The sequence below is a fragment of the Berghia stephanieae genome, chromosome 5 (assembly GCF_034508935.2).
Source record: "Berghia stephanieae isolate SIO BIC M18660-M18661 chromosome 5, UCSD_Bste_1.3, whole genome shotgun sequence".
Classification (NCBI taxonomy): Eukaryota; Metazoa; Mollusca; class Gastropoda; order Nudibranchia; family Aeolidiidae; genus Berghia; species Berghia stephanieae.
The window spans coordinates 41,907,912-41,926,907 of NC_088364.1; the positions used below are offsets into that span (position 1 = coordinate 41,907,912).

Sequence of the window (18,996 nt, forward strand, 5' to 3'; positions counted from 1 at the left end):
CGTTAAGTTATAGATAGAATGACGTTGACGTCACTCAGGCCTTTGTTATTGTTTTTTTTTGCCAACCGCGTTTATGAGTAATTCTCACTAAACTGTATTAACCAGACTATAGATAGTATGCAGATGACGTCACTCAGGCCTTTGTTATTGTTTTTGCCATCCGCGTTTGTGAGTTGTTCTCACTAAACTGTATTAACCAGACTATAAAAGTTCATGGTTACACAGAGTTTGTGTGTTGGTCCGTTATACTTCCGGATGGCAATGTTGTGAACTCCTTGGCCAAGCGCATTCTATCTATAGGTTACACATAGTTTTGTGTGTGTTGGTCCGTTATACTTCCTGATGGCAATGTTGTGAACTTCTTACCCAAGTGCATACTATCAATAGATAGTATGCGCTTGGCATAGAAGCTCATAACATTGCCATCCGGAAGTATAACGGACCAACACACAAACTCTGTGTAACCATGAACTTTTATAGTCTGGTTAATACAGTTTAGTGAGAACAACTCACAAACGCGGATGGCAAAAACAATAACAAAGGCCTGATTGACGTCATCTTCGAACTATCTATAGCCTGACACTGAAACCAAAGAGCGTGTAGGTAACGATTGTTATGTTACCAAGAGCTCTCACTTCCCGCTTTTGGTGAAGCCAAGCACCTTCCGCCTTCTACTCGTATTTTCTTCATTGTATCAGTAAGCCTAGCGCGCATAATACACGCGGAGCACACCCACCTCGCTGTCTCGCCTGGCACGCGACAATAGCATTGCGGTTAAGACAAGTGAGAGCTCTTGGTAACTACGTTACCCTACACACTCTTTGCTGAAACCCAAAAAGACTGGCATTTTGACGTCATTATTTGTTTTTTGCACAGCCTAGTGAGTTGTCGTTAGTGGTGCTCATGGAAATAACTGGTCCCATTGGTTGAACTATTGAATACAACTCACGATTTATTTTCTTTTGACGCCAAAGACTGGCATTTTGACGTCATTTATTGGTCAGTGTCAGGCTGTAAGTTAACGATTGCTACGATCTAACCCGATCCGACACCATACCAGATTGACGCGTTGGGTCACATTTACTCCACACTGATATATTACAAAATTTGACAGATACTACGATTCGGTTTTTGGTTTTTGTAACCAAATCTATACAACGCTATCAATGATAATATTATACAATCTGGCGTTTGTCTCGCAAAAAGTCAAGCAACTGGTGTCTCACAATCCCTGTTCTGACTGTTACAAGACTGATTTGGATTTTTAGGTTTCAGAGAGGAAGAAGTATAATGTGTTTTCACCATGAATCTTTTTCTCTTGTTTACTGTATTTGGTTTAGGTATGTAAACTCGATCTGTAGTGGGCGTTGTTCATCGTTGTCTTCGTTATCATCGTCGGCGTCATTATCGTCATAGTAATTGGATTCAATAACAAAGAAAGCTTTTTAATATGGTGACGATGAAAATTATAATGCTGATGATTGTGATGATGATCATGATAATAATAATAATAATAATAATAATAATAATAATAATAATAATAATAATAATAATATAATAATATAATATATTATTATTATTATTATTATTATTATTATATTATTATTATTATTATTATTATTATTGATATGATGATGATGATGATGAATGATGATGATGATAATACAAATATTAATGATAACGATGGTAATCATCATCAGCATCATCATCATCATCATGTTCCTTCTCTTCATCTTCTTCTTCTTCTTCTTCTTCTTCTTCTTCTTCTTCTTCTTCTTCTTCTTCTTCTTCCCCTCCTCCTCCTTCCTCCTCTCCTCCTCCTCCCCTCCTCCTCCTCCTCCTCCTCCTCCTCCTCCTCCTCCTCTATGCTTCTTCTTCTTCTCTTAATTGTTTATATCTCTATCGCGATGGGGATTATAGACCTTCTAATGATTTCCATCTATGTATGGGCATGTTACTTTCCGATCTAATATTACTTTGAAGACCATCATCATGCAAAGTATTTCTTAGTCATAATTCTACTGGATATTGATAAAATGATGAAAAAAATCGCCAGGAATTCTTTATTCCTTGACATCGATTGATTGATAGAACCCTAAACTTGTCTAACCTTAAGCTGGAAAATCCTCAAGTGTATTTATTTAGAGGTAAAAAAAGCAGTCCTTCAGAGCCATGAGGGCCACGGAACCGGAATTTATCCCGGTTTCTATAGCAAGAATTAGACAATATAATTTGCTTACTACCCTATGGAATAGGACGTTAGACTATGGCAAAGTACTTTCCGTCAGATCTAAGAGACCCAGCAACCCATTAATTGCTGGGTGGACAGGGGTCAGAAAAATTCTCGACTTCATTCCGATCTAAATTGTATAGAATTTAAATTTTCACACAGTTCTGTTTCGATTCACTCCGTTTCGTCGGTGCAGCTCAAAACATGTTGTACCCATTACCTCAAAATAGTGTAATGTTGGAGTGAATAAGGTGTTAAAAAGTGGTTTTTAAATTTGACAAGAAATGTGTGTCTATAAGAAAAAAGACTATTGTTCGCAATAAACATATATTTTTCATATTTCACCTGTATTTCAAAATGTCATATTTAAGTCACCCCAACGTAAGACCTTTTTTTGGAGGGATGGATCACGTGCTTCTGAATGCAAAGTGACATTATTTTAGACTAAGAGTGCTAAAACTACGTAAAAAGTTATTTTTTGCACGGAGTTACGAGTAGATCACACATTATTCTCACTGGATTGCTCAGTGCAGCACCTTAAGTTCCTCTTATACTCTTAAATATGTGACCACATGTCTCAAAACGGTATTATGTCGGGATGAACCTGATGCTTAAGACTGCGTTTTAAGCTTAATTTATATATTTAGGTTGAAAGAAATGCATTCGCTGTAGCAAGGAATAGTTTCTTTCTTAGACTTCAAAAAATTAAACTTAAATTTAAAAACCAATTTTCTCCATCTAATGCACTCCGATGTATTGCCATATTGACGTGGTTGTTCACATATTCATTATAATTTTTAAAATCCCAGGTTCAACTGTGAGTGTCAATAACTGTCCACCCAATCTGAAAAGGGATAGATATCTAAAGATATTCGGCGAAACTTGCTTTAAGATTCATTTGGATGCTTTCGACTATGACCACGCTAAAATGATTTGCGAAAAAGACAATGGCATTTTGGCCATGCCTAAAACAAGGGAAATCAACCACTTCCTGGCCCAGCACTTGACAGAAAATGTCGGAAACTATCATGAATTTTGGATTGGCTTAAGCGTAAGAAACAAAGAAAGAAGCATCTTCCAATGGGAAGACGGTTCTCCCTTGACTTGGAATAGCTGGTCTCTAACCGAAGAATCGCTATATCCTAATGAACACGATGATCGCAATCGGGAAGATGAGTGCGCCACAATTCATACACCTTATGGGAGTTGGCATCAATACTACTGCCAGACAAATGACTTGGCATTCAGCGAAAACTTCAATTATTTTGTGTGCCAATACCCAGCAAATGTTAGTCTTAGTACAACGATTAAGCCAACATCATCAGCAACGGTATGCTCACCAATAATTTGTGATCTTGATTGTGGTATGGTGGGTTATAACATAGATGAAAACAATTGCGTGATGTGCCAATGTAGGGAGGATTAAGCGTTGAATATATGGCGGTAGCGCTTTGAAGAAATTAATATTTCTCATTTTAGGGTGAAAAGTTAAAAAGTGCTTATAGATAGTATGCAGATGACGTCACTCAGGCCTTTGTTATTGTTTTTGCCATCCGCGTTTGTGAGTTGTTCTCACTAAACTGTATTAACCAGACTATAAAAGTTCATGGTTACACAGAGTTTGTGTGTTGGTCCGTTATACTTCCGGATGGCAATGTTGTGAACTCCTTGGCCAACCGCATTCTATCTATATGGTAGATTATACGGAAGATAAAAACAATGGGGATGAACTAAATTACCTTTTCATGTGCTCGAGGTCATTGGTCACATTGCAAAGTGTGCTCAAAATGACCCTGATAGTGAAAAGTGTTCAATTTGAGAAATATCCACCGTCACAATTGGTCATTTTGCAAAGCATGACTCGGGTATGTTGCAACTTTCATAAACACATCAGCGTGTTTACATATTTATTGAGAATTGTCCAATCGTTGTACAGCAACAAATCATGTGATCGATGACGAGGTTGGACGATAACATGAATAGATCGCCCCCATTGCTTTACATATGGGTGTTACTTAACATTAAGTTACTTAACATTAAGGGTTAAATATAGCGGTAGCGATTTTAATAAGATAAATATTTCTCTAAGAGAGAAAAGCTCAAAATTGAGGTATGGTGGGTAATTAATAATTAGATAAAATCAGTTGCTTTGTGTAATTATAACTGAGAACCCTTGATTGTAAATAGCCGCTATGATTGAAAAGAAAATAAAGAATTAATTGATAGTCGTGATCATTGTTCTTTCGTTTTTGTTTTTTAGTCGACATGAACTAATTTAGATTTATTATGTGACCAACCGATTCTATATGGTATTATGTGGTATTGAAGTGGATGCGAAAAAATAAATATTAATACCAGATTAAAATGATCAGAGAGATAACATTTTGTATTTAAGCCCTTTGATGGATCTCTATTATTTAATCTAAATAAAACCCAGTTAATCCAAATTTCATGTTTTGGTTAGAGATTTAACTTTCAGCATAATATAAAATACTCTTCAACTCTACTTCCATACTGCCGGACTCAGAAAATATACACGTATTTAACATTTTGGCCAAAACACTCGTTCTTCAAATATCGATCGATTAAAATGACATTCATCTTGGCAAAAACTTTCAAACCTGGGATTCTCAAACTTCTCTTCAGAGAGATGTTGCCAAGATGAGGGTCATTTAAATCAATCGATATAACATGAAGGATGAGTTTTCTGACCAAAATATTAATGACGACATTTTCATTGCGGCAGCAACTATCTATATTAATTAAATTTAATTTATCTATTTTATCTCGGCATAATAACTTTTTGAGGTGGTTATCACATATACCTTTTTACTCCTCTTGCGTTTGGATTCCTAATAAGTTTGGAATATTATGTCTATTGATGCTAGGCGTTAACTAAAAAAAGCTCATAATACCAGCTGGATATTCCGTACAATCAACAAAACTCTGTGTTTAAACGTTTATAGTCCGACTGATACAATTTAGTGAGAGCTACTTATAAAAATGGCTGACTTAATCAATAACAAAGAACTGATTAACGTCAATGTCGTTCTATCTATCTTCACCCCCCCCCCCCCCCTTCCCAAAGAAAAAAAAGCGAACAAAATTTTTAAAAAACCCAAACAACAACAACAACAAATTCAACCTCCACCCCCCCCCCCCAAAAAAAAAAACCCCCAAAAAAACCCACTGCAATAAAACAAACAAAACATAAGACTCAGTAGATAGTGTGCGCTTGGCTAAGGAGCTCACAACATTGCCATCTGGAGGTAACGGACCAACACACAAAACTATGTGTAATCTTGGACGTGTATAGATAGAATGCGCTTGGCCAAGGAGTTCACAACATTGCCATCCGGAAGTATAACGGACCATACACAAACTCTGTGTAACCATGAACTTTTATAGTCTGGTTAATACAGTTTAGTGAGAACAACTCACAAACGCGGATGGCAAAAACAATAACAAAGGCCTGAGTGACGTCATCTGCATACTATCTATAGTCTCGTTAATACAATTTAGTGTCAATTACTCATAAACGCGGATGACAAAAAGCAATATCAGAGACCTGAATGACGTCACTCCGTACTATCTGTAGGTAAAATTGTTCAAAACAGTGAACACCATAGATAGTATGAAGATGACGTCACTCAGGTCTTTGTTATTGCTTTTTGAAATTCGCGTTTATGAGTAATTCTCACTAAACTGTATTAACCTGACTATACACGATCATGGTTACACAAAATTTTGTGTGTTGGTTCGTTATTGATAGTATGCACTTGGCTAAGAAGATCACAACATTGCCATCCGGAAGTACAATTGGCCAACACACAAAACTGTGTGTAACCATAATAGTTTACAGGCTGGTAAATACAGTTTAGTGAGAATTACACATAAACGCGGATGGCAAAAAACAATAACAAAGAGCTGAGTGACGTCAACTTCGAACTATCTATAGATAGTGGGAAGATGACGTCACTCAGGTCTTTGTTATTGTTTTTGCCACCCGCGTTTATGAGTAATGCTCAATGAACTGTATTAACCTGACTATAAACTTTCATGGATACACACAGTTTTGTGTGTTGGTCCGTTATACTTCCGGATGGCAATCTTTTGAGCTTCTAAGCCAAGCGCATACTATCTATACTTCCGGATGGCAATGTTATGAGCTTCTTAGCCAAGCGCATACTATCTATAGATAGTTCGAAGATGACGTCACTCAGGTCTTTGTTATTGTTTTTTGCCATCCGCGTTTATGAGTAATGCTCACTGAACTGTATTAACCCGACTATAAACGTTCATGGATACACACAGTTTTGTGTGTTGGTCCGTTATACTTCCGGATGGCAATGTTATGAGCTTCTTAGCCAAGCGCATACTATCTATAGATAGTTCGAAGATGACGTCACTCAGGTCTTTGTTATTGTTTTTTGCCATCCGCGTTTATGAGTAATGCTCACTGAACTGTATTAACCCGACTATAACCGTCCATGGATACACACAGTTTGTGTGTTGGTCCGTTGTACTTCCGGATGGCAATGTTATGAGCGTCTAAGCCAAGCGCATACTATCCATAGTCTGGTAAAAAATACAGCATAGTGAGAATTACTCATAAACATGGGCGGCGCCCCCCCCCCCCTCTTCCCAAAAAAACAAAAAACAAAAAAAAAACAAAACAAACCCAGCAAAAAACAATAACAAAAGTGTGAGTGACGTCAACTTCGTTCTATCTATACATTTTAGTGAGAACTATCTTTATTGATCCGAGAACCAAAAGACCGAGTACTCGTAGCCTCCGTTAACTTCTCGCCTGACACTAGGACTTGTCTTCTGATGTCAATTATAGATTACTGCCTCAACGCTTAGCCATCTTTAACTTATAGATAGTTCGAAGATGACGTCACTCCGGTCTTTGTTATTGTTTTTTGTCATCCACGTTTATGAGTAATGTTCACTAAACTGTATTAACGTGACTATAAACGTTCATGGATACACACAGATTTGTGTGTTGGTCCGTTATACTTCCGGATGGCAATGTTATGAGCTTCTAAGCCAAGCGCATACTATCTATAGATAGTATGCAGATGACGTCACTCAGGCCTTTGTTATTGTTTTTGCCATCCGCGTTTGTGAGTTGTTCTCACTAAACTGTATTAACCACACTATAAAAGTTCATGGCTACACAGAGTTTGTGTGTTGGTCCGTTATACTTCCGGGTGGCAATGTTGTGAACTCCTTGGCCAAGCGCATTCTGTCTATAGCCTGACACTAACCGTAGCAATCGTTATGTTATAGCCTGATACTGAAATCCAAAAGGACTGGCAGTTTGACGTCATTATTTGGTTTTTGCACCCTCTTGTGAGTTGTCGTTAGTAGAGCTCATGGAAACAAGTTATTTCATTGGTTGAACTATTGAATACAACTCACGATTTGTTTTCTTTTGTGGCAAAAGACTGGCATTTTGACGTCATTTTTTGGTCAGTATCAGGCCATAACTTTGCGAAGGCTACGCACTAACCCCCAGTAAGACCCATATTTTGACGTCATTTTTGGACTATAGATAGTATGCGCTTGGCTAAGGAACTCACAACATTGCCATCTGGAAGTATAACGAACCAACACACAAAACTTTGTGTAACCATGATCGCCTAGTGAGTTGTTTTTAGTTATGGTCAAGAAAACAAGTGATCCCATTGGTTGAACTTATTGAATACAACTCACGATTTGTTTTCTTTTGTGACCAAATACTTGTCTTTTGAGGTCATTTGTTGGACAGTAACAGGCAATGAGTTTACGAAGGTTACGCTCACCGACTTGTGAGTTGTTGTTAGTTGTTCTCAAGGAAACAAATGCTCTCATAATAGGATTCAATAGTCTGATGTCACGTCCGCCCAGCAACGAGCAGCTTGGTTATAAACAAAGAAAATCGGTACTTTTTATTCTTCATTCTGGCTAGAACTTTTTCACATGTTAAAAGTTAAAACATGATCATATTTATAATGTTTTTTTCCTCTGGATACACTGTTTTGCTCGTCGGAGAAATATTTCATAAGGGCGTCCGCCATTGTTCCGATAGTTTAGAACCAGTTACTAAGTTACGATACGTCATTACGAGGGAAGTGACGTCACGACTGTTGAAGCCTATTTGTTGAACTATGAATACAAGTCACGTTTTAATTTCTTTTGTGGTCATTCACTTTGGACAGTATCAGACGATGTTATATAGCGGATAGCGCATCTTTGTACCTTCTCAATAAAGTTGTTGAAAGGTCCCAAACTGATGCTGCGTACCCAATGACTGGCCTTACAAGCGCTTTGCAGTATGCTGCTAATTTTTGCTAATCAATAGTAGGCTGTATAGCAAGCTCTCATGATTAAGTGACGCAAAAGAGCGTCAATGGGTGATCTTTATAGACGACAAGCATTTATTTAGGTTGGAAAAAAAGATGTCATCTCTCTGAAACCAGATGATTAGTTGCACAATATTTTCAAATAAATATCAATCGGTTACACTTACCCCCGTCTTACTAAACTCTCAAACCTGGGACTTCAGGGAAGTCCAGGGTTCGATAGTTTTTTTACAAGACAGGTTTGAGAGTTTTTAACAAAGCGAAGGTATTTATAATCGATCGATATTTGAATGACGAGATTTTGTGGCCAGATTTTTTAAAAAATTGTTTCTCAGAGTACGGCAGAGATACATCTCCATTGAATCATATCACCAAACAGATGTTGTTTACGAAAATATCTCTTGTTTATGTTTACAGGTCAGGAACCTCGACATGCTTATCCAAATAATTTAACCAGTTACCTGTCGTACTCTGGAAAGACTCGTATATTTTAAAAAAATTGGCAGAAAACTCGTCCTTCAAAAAATCGATCGATATAAATGAGCCTCATTTTGACAAAAACTCTCAAACCTGGGACCTTCGCGAGGTGCCAGGTTAGAGAGTTTTTTTCGTTGTTGCCAAGATGAGGGTCATTTAAATCGATCGATAATTGAAGCACGAGTTTTCCTACCGAATATTTAAAATACGTATTTCCAGAGTACGACATTGCAGTTAACTGGTTAATAATAATAATAATAATAATAATAATAATAATAATAATAATAATAATAATAATAATAATAATAATAATAATAATAATAATAATAATAATAATAATAATAATAATAATAACTTTATCATGATAAGTCTCTGCATTTTTCTATTAGATATTATAACAATTTTATTACTTTGCTATTATGATATCGGTTTAATGAGGTTCTTTAAAAGCTGTCTATTTCCCATAAAGAAAAGATGTTGGGGTAACTAGATTTGAGGTTTAAGATCCTCAACGAACTTTATGTATGTATTGTTGAAAATCACGTCCCTCTTTAATTCGTATATAAAAAAATATAAATATAAATATAAATATATATATATATGCGTGTGTGTGTGTGTGTGTGTGTGTGTGTGTGTGTTTTCGAATGTTGTGAAAAATAGATAAGTTGCTCCCATAATTTCTTATTGATATTATGCGTTAAAGTGAAATACTCACCAGTTCTGTCACCCGAAAATACGTGCCAACACACATCACCTTTAACATTTATAGTCTGATTGAAAGGATCTAGTGAGAACTAATCATCCAACTGGCAGTTAAAACAATAACAAAGAGACGAGTGACGTCAAATTCATTGATTTTATAATAGTAGCGCCTTTATGTGCTTAAGATATTCCCATTCTGAAAAGCAGGCTTTATCATAAAGCAACAACGACGACAACAAGAACAACAACAAACAACAAATAAAATCCAAAAGAATAAGACAAAAATAAACAAACGACAAACAAATAAATAAAACAAATAGCAGAAAAAAAACTCCACTCAACCCAGTTTTCCATGCACTCCTCTCGAAGATCAAATCTTCTGATAGAATTAAAAAATAACGATGCTACTCGCAGTTTCCGAATTTATTTGACAAAATAATGTAGATAAATGTTGCTGCTCGAATCTCGACGAAATAAATAACAATGAAAAATTGAATGTAAGCTTCAATTTGATATACGAAAACAGATAAAATGGACGTTTCGGGTTTCCCCTTTATCAACAAAACAGGATGAATGAAACACTACAGACGAATGAGATAATATCTCATCCATCACATTCTTATTTATTTTGACAAAATAAAGAATTTGGAGAATGTTTGTTTCAAATAATATCATTTTAGGAGGAAAAGTAAAAAAAATAAAATGTGGTTAACATCTGTTTTTGTTCGTACCTTAGATCCAGGAATTTCTCCAAGGCGAATCCCAATTCAATTAGCATTGATTGGATAGCGGAGTATAAAGTTAAGACTCACAATAGGAATTGTACAGAAAACTTGAACATTTATGTAGGGCAATAGGGTTCAACAGTCGTGACGACACTTCCCTCATAATGACGCAAAATAACTGGTTCTAAACTATCGAAACAATGGCGGACGCCAATATCTCCATTACTGCCCTTATGAAATACTTCTCCGACGAGCATAAAAGTAAGTGTATCCAGAGGAGAAAATCATTATAAATCTGATCATGTTTTGACTTTTATACATTCTGATCACATGACACATGAAAATTTTCTAGCCAGCATGAAGAACAAAAAGTATCGATGGTCTTTGTTTAGAATCAAGCTGCTGGTTGCTGGGCGGACGTGACATCAGACTATTGAATCCTATATTCACTAAAAGCGCTCAAAGCGTGGTCCCCGATAAAAAAAGCAAAACTTCACATTTGGGACAAAACATTACGCTTGTAAGGCGACAGTGCACTTTTTTCGACGGAGACAACGCTATTAACTCATTTTACACACTACAGTATGAGAATGTGAATCAAGAGTTTTTTCATGGACTCAATTTTTGCACCGCTTTGGGCGGGAGTCGGACCGTAGCCATCGTCAACTTAAAGCATGACACTAGAGCCCTCTAGGACTTATAGTTTGACGTCATTTTTTAGGTTTGTGTAGCGTCTGGTGAGTTGTCGTTATTATAGCTCAAGGAAACAAGTTATTTCATTGGTTGAACTATTGAATGCAACTCATGACTGTTTTCTTTTGTGGTCAAAAACTTGTATTTTGACGTAATGTTTTGTTCAGTATCAGGCTATAAGTTTACGATGGCAACGGTAGGACCCGGGACCTACCGATCTGGAGGTAAGTATTATGCCACTAGACCACAAAGCAGCACAGTTATTTATGCAATCTATTTCGTTCTACAGAGGACTGGAATAAATCCATTGTCAAGGGTCCCAAGTGTGTGAAGAACACACGAGTCCAGTTAACTGCGGGTCTCTGGAAAAACACTATTTTAAAAATTTGGCCGGAAAATTTGTCCTTCAAATATCGATCGATTGAAATGACCCTCGCTTTGGTAAAAAAACAAAAACATTAAGAATTAAAAAACCATTAAAAAACCCAACAAAATTGCCAGAGCCTTCATATGGTGCAATATTCACTAAATGTGCTTAAAGCGCTTTACAAGGGGACTCAACTTTGCGATGTCCAGAGCTGGACTCGAACCAAGAACCTACGCGTCCAAACACGAATGTCATATCACGAAAGCACAAAGCCACATAACCCCATCCTATTGACTGTACGTAGATCGCCAAAGTAATACTTATACTATTACAAAGAATGCCTTAATGAGCAGTGGAAACCCCATCGTTAGACGGCCTTATCATGTAACTCCTGACCCCAGACATGGAGAGCCATGTGAGGAAGAGAGATAATATCCTCAACTTCTTGTTATTGCAACCCTTTGAAGTCAACGTTTGTTTATTTAAAACAGTTTTTCATAACATGATATCTACATATTACGGTTGACGTCACACTGCGGTATATTGTTGATTTTGCCAGCAGGTGAGCGATCCATTCTCACTTTATTGTTTAAGACTGTTTTAATAATTGCATGCGTTTTAGTAAAATAGTCACCAGTTCTGTCCGCAATATCAATCGGGCCAATATACAAAATTATAAGGTCCGATTGAATAACTCTGATGAGAACTTATCATCCAACTAGTGGTCATAAAACCGATAAGAAAGAGCAAAGTGATATCAACTTCATTTATTCTATAAGAGGTCATCTTTTATTCATAGGCTTCACCAGCCAGATGCATGATTTGACTATAACGCACACTGTCATTAAAATCTGTTTGTGCGCAAGGCATGTAGTCTAGTCAAAATTAGATGCTTACGCCGAGTCTTGTAGTAAATAAGTCATTTATTAATATAATCACTAGTCTATTGAGCCGAAGTTTGTCAAGTCTCTACGCCATGAATTAAGCAGTACAAATTACTATCTACCTTCTTTCTAGGGCGCCGCCACTTGATACTACTGTAGACAGTGCTTGCTGGTTGTCTTCAGACAAGGACAGGGAAATAAAATAAGTCATAATGTGAAATACAGCCTTTTAATAGCGCAATATCATGCTCTCTGTGATCTTATATTTTACATATAAAATTATTTACACAAGCTATAAATGTATGTGTCGGGAATTTGACCGGGTTTTTTTTTTAGTTAAGAGGTTACAGACAAATGGGGCCATAAGGCGTCTACCATATTTGATGTTGTAATTTTCATGCGTGGTTTCTTAGTTCTATCGAGTGGATTGCCAAATTAACCCTTTAATAGTTAGACTTGATTTAACCGTTTAACTTGATTTATTCATGCGATTTTTTGACTGAGGTCGGGAATAATTATATTATTAACCTGAGTGCCGAAAGACTGATCTACAAAGCTGTTCCTCGAGGTCAATGTTACCGATATCGGTAAAAAATCGTATTATTATTATTATTATTATTATTATTATTTTTTTTTTATTATTATTTATTATTATTATTATTCTTATTATTATTATTATTATTATTATTGTTAATTATTATTATTATTATTATTATTAATTATTATTATTATTATTATTATTATTATTATTATTATTATTATTATTATTATTATTATTATTATTATATATTATTATATTATTATTATTTTATCATTATTATATTATTACATATTATTATTAATTTTATATTATTATTATTATTATTATTATTATTATTATTATTATTATTATTATTATTATTTTATTATTATTATTATTATTATTATTATTATTATTATTATTATTATTATTATATTATTATTATTATTATTATTATTATTATTATTATTATTATTATTATTATTATTATTATTACTATTATCAAATGTTGTAGATTTGAGTGGACTATGCTACCATAATTTATTTGTTTGCGTACAACATAAATATCGGTCAGATACCACTTTTTAATCTGACCCATATTTTGACAGAGAGACAAAATGATACGGAGGTGTTATAGCAAATATATAAAGATCTAAACAAGTGTGTATGAAACGGTGCCAGAAAGAAAAATACAAAGACAAAAAACGCATACCCAAAAACCCCCAGACCTTCTGATTACCAGTCAGACGTGCTACCATTACTCGCTTTGATATTTTCTCAATTCAATAATAGATACATAATACATTTATTTTGTTTTAACTGCAGACCTAAATGCGACCTATCGCCTCAAAACAGTATAAGATCGAGGTGAACCTGTTTTTTAAAATTCAAGTTTAAGCATAACTTATGACATTTGAGTTAAAATATATGAATGCCATCACCATTGAAGAAACTGGGTTTTGATTGGTAACCTTTAAAATCGTTAAATTTTCTCATTCTAGTTTTTTAAAAAAAACGTGGGCATTTATATATCGCAATATTCACTGAACGTGCTCACAGCGCTTCACCAAGGCCCCCGAGCCAACAACAACATTTAACATGTAGGACAAGACGTGACGCTCGTTAGGCGATATTATACTCTAATGATTTTTTACGACAGAAATAACGTTCTTAACGGCCAGGTACTCATTTTACACGTCATTACCGTAAGAGAACACGATTTAAGAGCTTTTTCCAAGGACTCAACTATGCGCTGCTGATAGCGGAACTCGAATCCAAGAACTTCCGATCCGAAAGCGAGTGTCATACCACAAGACCAGATAGTGGCACAAACTAACTTTATAAACTCAATGTTCCTCATTATAAATACTTCATTCCTGCATAGTACCAAGATTTTATCGTGGCGGTAACTAACGTTTCCACAATGAAAGGGGAAGCATCGATATGATTGGGATCGAAACCCGCCTATTAATGGTGAAATAAATAATCCATGATCCGTACCTTTTTACACTTGTTGACGACGCCAACGTTCGTTTCGATTATCTTATCTCACGTTACACATATTTTCACTGAATATCTACCCTACATTAGTGTTTTATAACTGAAAGGGGAGGCGGAGGAATGGGTACCTGACCGGTAACATCGTTGTGTCTTTAAAATAATTGCGCGCCATGTCTTGTCCCAAAAATTAAGCGTTGTTGTTGGCTTGGGAACCCACTCAAAGCGCTTTGAGCACATCAATAGCGTATTACACTATACAAACGCCCAAGAAAGATCTACCTGATGTGATGCGACATAACTGTGTAATCAAACAGACTCACCATATTCCCTAGACGATAACAACAACTAATTCTAAACATATAAAAAACACCGGGTGGTCCTTTGAATAGGACAATGATACAACAACAAAACTAAATTATTTCATTACGACAATATGCAAGAAATAAGCCCAAGCTATAATTTGATTTAAGTTTGTCGTAAGAACGTAACTATCACTTACCTACATGCATGCAAAATAACAAGCATGTTCTTGCATTGTTTCCAAAATGATATTATTTTCTTTTTTCTTTTTCTCTTTCAGGATTACGCTAAACACAGAAACTAATTCGTTTCCATAGATAAAACTGGCTACGTAATAAACGAAACGGTGATTTCGTTTTGGAAGACTTTTGATGACTATCCTGGGTATAAAGCTGGATTTTGGTGCACCCCTGATTCTATCTCAAACCCTGAAATAGAATAATTGTGTTTGTAGTCTTTAGTTTTGACACTGAAAAAGCATACGTAATCATTGTTTATTTTGCATATTTCATATCATAAAAACAAACCATTAATACTTACACTCAAGTTATGTGATTATCAAATTATATTTATTGGACAGCGAACTGAAATTCAATGACAGTTGATTGATGTGAATTGTAAATTAATTGAAAGCTAAGGGCTTTTTCGACGTCCTCAAAACATTTTAAATTAAAGAGTGAGAGATATCAGTCATACAACGTCTGAATCAACATTTGCTTTTGACTTAATTCTACAAGTGGCTCAATAGATCCAAGAGTTCATTGAAATAAGAACATTTAAGGACGTTTGTTGTTTTGAGAGATTGAATTCCCCTTTGACACTTGAAAGATGTACTGGCCGTCGCCTGAGGAGAGTGAAGTCCCACACAATGTGGGCAGCTTTATCCACGCTGAGAGATACAACAGTAACAGGTAAATATACACGGTTTTATATAATTTAGTGCTTAGATAATTTAGTGTTCAAATTAGAGAATATGGTCCTTTTTTTAAACAAAGTGATTATGGATATACAATATACATTTTGACAACCACCAATCACGCGGCGGAAAGAAGCTTATAAAAGTGAAAAAGGAATGTAGAATTATGTCGCATTCTGAAAAAACCCCCACATATTTAGAATATTGGTCCGAAAACTCGTATTTGAAGGACAAGTTATGGACAAAATTTTAAATATGTGTTTTTTAAGAGCATTAAGGATTGCGGTTCAAAACGACATAAACACGCATTGACCATGGAACAATACATGAATGGACTGTATTTATTCTGTTGTTTTCATTTCACAACTTTCGTAAGCGAAATTGAGTATAAAATGTTGTTTGATCTAAAACGATTTTGCAAAATCAAAGAAGCATTTATAGAGGACATGTAGTTAATTCATCAAAGAAAATACATTATAAAAAGTGAAATTTTATTTGACGCAATATCCACTACTTACAATGGCCCTCAAAGCCAATAGCAAGACTTTAACATGACGTCCATAGATATTATGCGCTTGCTAAGAAGCTCAGAACATTGCCATCCGGAAGTATAACTGACAAACACAGAAATCTATGTGTAACCATGAACTTTTATAGTCTGGATAATACAGTTCAGTGAGAATTACTCATGAATGTGTGGCTGGCAAAAAAAACAATAACAAAGACCTGAGTGACGTCAACTTCGTTCTATCTATAAGGCGACACAACATTTCTTTTTTTCCGACAACGCCATCACTGGCAAAGTATTAATTTTACACCGAAAATGGTGAGAAAATTTGATTACAGAGTATTTTCTAAGTACCGTACGTTGCGCCGGATTCGAACCAGAGACCTACATCACAGAAACTGAATGTCATACCACAAGATCGTAACATGTTATTTAGCATTTGAAATTTACTACAGTCTGCTTATAATAGGAGAATCACCACCACATCAGATTGAGATCTGAGATTGACAGATTATAATGCATCTCTGGATGGCGTCCGACAGGTTGGTGTTTTATTGGGTTCTTATTCATAATTTGACTTGTCAGATTTCAACATTATCATACTTCCGGATGGCAATGTTGTGAGCTTCTTAGCCAAGCGCATACTATCTATAGATAGAACGAAGTTGACGTCACTCAGGTCTTTGTTATTGTTTTTTGTCATCAACGTTATGAGTAATTCTCACTAAACTGTATTAACCAGACTATAAACGTTCAAGATTACACATAGTTTTGTGTGTTGGTCCGTTATACGTCCAGATGGCAATGTTCTGAGTTTCTTAGCCAAGCGCATACTATCTATAGAAGCACTTTTCAGCTAGTTTCCCCCCTTCTTTTTTGAGAGGTACTGTACGCGTAATAGTTTTTCAATTAATGTTCTTGTCATTTTTTATTTACAAAAATGCCATATAATTCAATAATATTTTCTTCAGCTGTTATAGTTAATGTCCGCATCCATGATCAATGTAATTTTTTATTTACAAAAAGGCCATATAAATCCAATGATATTTTCTTAAGCTGTTATAGTTTGTTATGTGCCCCTCCATGATCAACGTACTTTTTTATTTACAAAAAGGCCATATAATCCAATGATATTTTCTTCAGCTGTTATAGTTTGTTATGTGAAAAAGGGTCACTCAATCAAGTTTATTGATGATATGCCTTTAGGTGACATACTCACATGTTCTGTCCGTTGGATCAATCGTACCAACGCACAGATATGTGAATAACCTTAAACATTTCTATCTAATCAGATTGAGATAATTTAGTGAGATCTAATCACCCAACTGGCGGTTAAAAACAATAGCAGAGACTCAAGTGACGTCACCGTCACTCAATCTATTCTGACTGTGTTCAGTGGAGAAGGCGGGACCACATTTAGAAACATAACCTGTGTTTAATTGGGCGTTAAGCTAAAATCGTGAAAACGTTTTGTTTTTTTAACCAGTTAAATGCCGTACTCTCGAAACAAAAAGATGCATTTAAAAATAATTTGGTCAGAAAACTCGTCCTTCAAACATCGATGGATTTAAATGACCTCATCTTGGCAAAAACTCTCAAACCTGGGACTTCGCAAAGTCAAGTTATTCAAATCGATCGATATTTGAAAGACGCGTTTTCTTGCCAAATTTTTAAATGCATGTCTTGCCAAAGCACAACAGATAACGTTAAAAAATCTTGACAGTAGTTTTGATCTGACATATTTCGTCATAGGAGGTACGTCATGCTTTCCGGGGGATTTTTCACAATTTCAATGCTAATAGATTTATTGGCCAGATAAACCTCTATGACAAATAGCGACACTAATATACATATGGCTACAATAGCATTTTAACCTTTTCAGGTCGGGTTTTGTTTTATTCTAACCTGTCGATATTAATGTTTTAACAAAGAAACTATTACGTGCGGTTAAGTGTTCTTGGTGTAGGACACTCAGCTTTTGACCCTTGTTCAAGTCCCGTCGTGGGCGGCTGAAAGTTGAATGGGCGCGGCTGTGTGGTCGAGTGGTATGAGACTCGCCTTCGGATCGGAAGGTCCTGGATTCGAGTGCCGAGTTGTGCATAGTTCAGTCCATGGAAAAAAGCTCCTTACTTACATTCTCTCACGGTACTCAGGTGCAAAAAAAAAGAGTACCTGGCCGTTAACAGCGTCGGAAAAAAATTGTAATATCGGCTAACAGGCATTGTGTCTCGTATTACATGTTACGTGTTGCTGTTGGCTAGGGACCCCTTGTAAAGCGCTTTGGCCATGTTTAATGGATATTGCGCTATATAAAAGCTCAACTTAAAATAAAAACAGGCTCTTCGCTCACATTCTCCCACCAAACTCAAAAATGAAATAAAAACCCGAACAGTGATAGAATTTTCTTATACCGGAAACATTGAAATAGCTTACAGGATTCATGTCTCGTCCAGCTTTTGACTTGGGCCTTCGCCGTCTTAAGTACTTGCCGCCTTTACCGTCCTTAGTACTTGCCTGTCAACCAAAACAATCAGTCCCACAGATCTTGTTCATTACTCACAATTTTAGGATAGATGCCGTCGGATTCCGTGATTAAACGCGTTCATCAGTGTATCAAAATATTGTGAAAAATACTCACAAATTGTTGGGCTGATTGCTTGAGAGGCGCAAAATTGAACTTTGGAAATGATATCCACTCATATTCCATCACACCCAAGGTGTAAAATTACTATTTGTTCGGTAGCAGCATTGTCCAAAAAAAAACAAACAATTGTATTAACGGCTTACAGGCGTGTTATCTCGTCCTATATATTAAGCGCTCCCG

General features: G+C 35.8%; 1 protein-coding gene across 7 annotated transcripts in view; it reads left to right on the top strand.

Annotated features, from left to right (window-relative positions):
- LOC144972945 (C-type lectin lectoxin-Lio3-like) overlaps positions 1-18,996 on the top strand; it is a 153,007-nt gene that overhangs the window by 115,949 nt on the left and 18,062 nt on the right. For 3 of the 7 annotated variants that reach the window (XM_078914790.1, XM_078914789.1, XM_078914788.1), the window contains exon 2: positions 15,029-15,659. In XM_078914790.1, coding sequence (XP_078770916.1) covers positions 15,577-15,659 — 83 coding nt within the window. In that variant the 5' untranslated portion in view covers positions 15,029-15,576. Of the gene's footprint in view, positions 1-1,261; positions 1,341-3,039; positions 4,457-15,028; positions 15,660-18,996 lie in introns of those variants that run through there. The other 4 variants (XM_078914787.1, XM_078914786.1, XM_078914791.1 and 1 more) reach the window with 4 other exon arrangements.